The 3227-nt window shown below is 51.4% G+C and overlaps 1 protein-coding gene across 2 annotated transcripts in view; it reads right to left on the bottom strand.

Moving 5' to 3' along the window:
• Positions 1 to 299: 299 nt before the first annotated feature.
• Positions 300 to 3227, bottom strand: part of lrp10 (low density lipoprotein receptor-related protein 10) — a gene marked incomplete at its 3' end in the record, with an annotated part of 7458 nt that continues 4530 nt past the window's right edge. For both annotated transcript variants that reach the window (XM_084461205.1, XM_084461206.1), the window contains exons 9-10: positions 2445 to 2574; positions 300 to 929 (exon numbers count right to left, since the gene is read on the bottom strand). In XM_084461205.1, the coding sequence (XP_084317331.1) occupies positions 300 to 929; positions 2445 to 2574 (760 nt within the window). The remainder of the gene's footprint in view (positions 930 to 2444; positions 2575 to 3227) is intronic.

The raw sequence follows: 3227 nt of genomic DNA, 5'->3' as shown, positions 1-3227 counted from the left end.
GGAAGATTCTCTGTGCAAAGTCAACCTCCTTCACACTAAACCTGGATAATAAGTGCTAGATCCGATACACTCGTACTACACACTCACCTTCACGCTCTCACACACACACTCTCACACTTACGCACGCACATCATCAAATACTTGATTCATTAGTCGGCAAATCCAACTTAACGCAATTCAAAGGCACCAGGTAAGCACAGAGAGAGAAACTTGAAGTAGGCGCGGTCCATCTGTGCTCGAGTCATCATTTATGACGGGTTGATGACCTCAGAGAAGAGGGGGGGGGGGGGGGGGGCGTCTCAGGTGAGCATGGGGACGTCATCCTCCGACGTGGTGTCGTCCGAAAGGGGTATGAGCAGCACCTCGTCATCCGAGGAGGAGGAGGAGAAGGAGAAAGAGGGGGACGCGGAGAGGGGCAGGGAGGTGGGGGAGGAGGAAGAGGAGGGGGAGGGTCTGAAGAGAGACATACTGAGACCCAGGGAGTGGAGGAAGGAAGCCAGGGAGGGGGTACTGGGGGGGACTGCCACTGGGGGGGTCTGGGGGGCGGCCAGGGCTAGCGCCTGGGCAGGGGCGGGGGAGGTGACTGGAGGCGGGGGCGGAGGTAGAAAGGGGGGTGGCGGAGGAGGAGGAGGCGGGGCCTGAGGTGGCTGCAGGCCCAGTTTCTGAGGCACCGGCAGATTGACGGCCACCACGGCCAGCGAGCAGCTGGCGGGACTCGACTGGCACGCCGCCGAACCGGCGGGCGCGGCCTCTGTCTGCTGGGGGCCGGGCGTCGACGGCGGAGCCGGCCTGGAGGCGGAGCGGGGGAGGAGGCCCCACCTCCTCATGCGACGGACAGCCCTGCGGACGAATCGGGGGCGGCGGCGGCGGCGAGGGGAGGAGTCCTGTCTGAGCAGCTGGAGGATGCCTCTCAGGGAGAGAGAGGAGGACTGAGAGAGAAAGAGAGAAGAGGAGGAGAGAAAGAGAGAAGAGGATGAGAGAAAGAGAGAAGAGGAGGAGAGAGAAAGAGAGAAGAGGAGGAGAGAAAGAGAGAAGAGGATGAGAGAAAGAGAGAAGAGGAGGAAAGAAAGTGAGAAGAGGAGGAAAGAAAGTGAGAAGAGGAGGAGAGAAAGAGAGAAGAGGAGGAGAGAAAGAGAGAAGAGGAGGAGAGAAAGAGAGAAGAGGAGGAGAGAAAGAGAGAAGAGGAGGAGAGAAAGAGAGAAGAGGAGGAGAGAAAGAGAGAAGAGGAGAGAAAGAGAGAAGAGGATGAGAGAAAGAGAGAAGAGGATGAGAGAAAGAGAGAAGAGGATGAGAGAAAGAGAAGAGGAGGAGAGAAAAAGAAATAAAATATGATTTAAATAAATAAATAAAAATGTTATTTCTAAGAATCCTGCATAAATACAAGTCATTGTTAAACAACTCTTGAAAGTAAGATTCTCCTCAGCTACAGTAAAACCCCACTGGGTTTTTTTTATGCATATTTGAGTATTAGTATACTGTATGTATGTATATATTCTATATTTATGCATACTGTTTGTATATATTTCTTGTAATTTAATTTAATCAATTATGTATATCCTTTATTCTGCCATACTTGCCTACTGTTTATTCTGTAATTTTTTTCCCTCGCTGCTGCTGTACTTTTCCACTGCTGAAACACCCCATTCTCCCCCAGCGGGGATTATTAAAGTATCCATCCATCCACCCAGACAGGGCCAGCTTTGTCTGAGATAGTTAATCTGCCCCCCCCACCCCCCCCAGCTGTCTCCGCCGGCCTATAAAAGCAGTTTGGTGAGGGCGCCCATTGTGATGCCTGGGTAACTCTATCTACCCCTCCAACCCAGGCTCCTGGCTCTCATATTGGCCGGTTAATCACATCAATTCCGGGGCGCTGACCTGTCCTCGTGCCGGTAACAGAGTCACGAGGATAAAGGGACACTAACAGAGAGCTTCTGAGGAACCTAGAGCACTGAGGAAGTTAGTGGGAGATTTGACACCTGACACCGTGTCCTAACTACACGCCACGCGAGCGAGCGTCAGCGACAAAATGCGTTCCATTGCTTTGTTTTCTGTTGTTATGTCCTAACTGGACGCGAGCGACGTTTCAACTGCCCTTTTGACGCTCGCCCTGTTCCTATTTTCCTCCTGTCGCTCGCGTTGACAGGCGTCTTCAGTTGGGAATATAGACAAATGACTGTAATTTAACGGTTTCAGTTAGGATAGCAAGCGTGCGATGTCGCGTTCTGTTGCTCGCGTCGCAAGCAGTTAGGACACGGTGTAACGTAATTTAATTCTCTTGCAAAGCAACCAAGCTATCTGAACACTCTACAGTCCTTAGATGATACTGCCTGTAGGGGTGACATGATTTGAGCTCATGTTCAGTTTAGACGTCAACATCGGGGAGAAGAAGAAGAACAAAAAAACCGGAATGTTTTCAACTTCTTCTTCGGTGGTGCTCTGCTCACCTCGTTGGGGTTTTCGGTGGGGAAGTCCTCCACTGGGGGAATGATCCCCTGGGCGATCAGCTGACCGTAGGAGGGCGGGGCCTGCTGCTGGATTAGCTCCGCCTCCTGGCGACTGATTGGCGCAAACATGCTGCAGGGGAAACAAATATATCGGCAAAAACATGTCAAGTTTCTCCACGAAGGAGTGCTTTCAAATGCAGACTCTTAACAGTACCTGTGCCTTGGACAGGAGCGGCTGTAGCTCAGCTGGTAGAGCGGGTCGTTCAATGATCGAAGGGTCAGCGGTTCGAATCCCAGCTCCGACTGTCCACATGTCGAAGTGTCCTTGAGCAAGACACCTAACCCCAAATTGCTCCCAATGAGCAGGTTGGCACCTTGCATGGCAGCTGCCGCCATTGGTGTGTGAATGTGTGTGTGAATGGGTGAATGAGAGTCCATTGTAAAGCGCCTTGAGTGCCGCTAAGGTGGAAAAGCGCTATATAAGTGCAGTCCATTTTCCATTTACATATGACAAATAAACATCCCGTCATTATGAGTGTCAGACAGCGCAACAAATGCTGCAACAACGAAATCTGTCTGTCCTGTAATAAGTTGTCTCTGTGTGACAACAAACTATCTCACAGCAGCGGGGCTGTACTGAGGTAAATGGTAAATGGACTGCACTTATATAGCGCTTTTCCACCTTAGCGGCACTCAAAGCGCTTTACAATGGCCTCTCATTCACCCATTCACACACACACTCATACACCAATGGCGGTAGCTGCCATGCAAGGTGCTAACCTG

Source organism: Borostomias antarcticus (assembly GCF_949987555.1).
Source record: "Borostomias antarcticus genome assembly, chromosome: 37".
Taxonomy (NCBI): Eukaryota; Metazoa; Chordata; class Actinopteri; order Stomiiformes; family Stomiidae; genus Borostomias; species Borostomias antarcticus.
The sequence above is the reverse complement of the archived record's forward strand: the minus strand, read 5'-3'. Positions and strand labels throughout refer to the sequence as shown.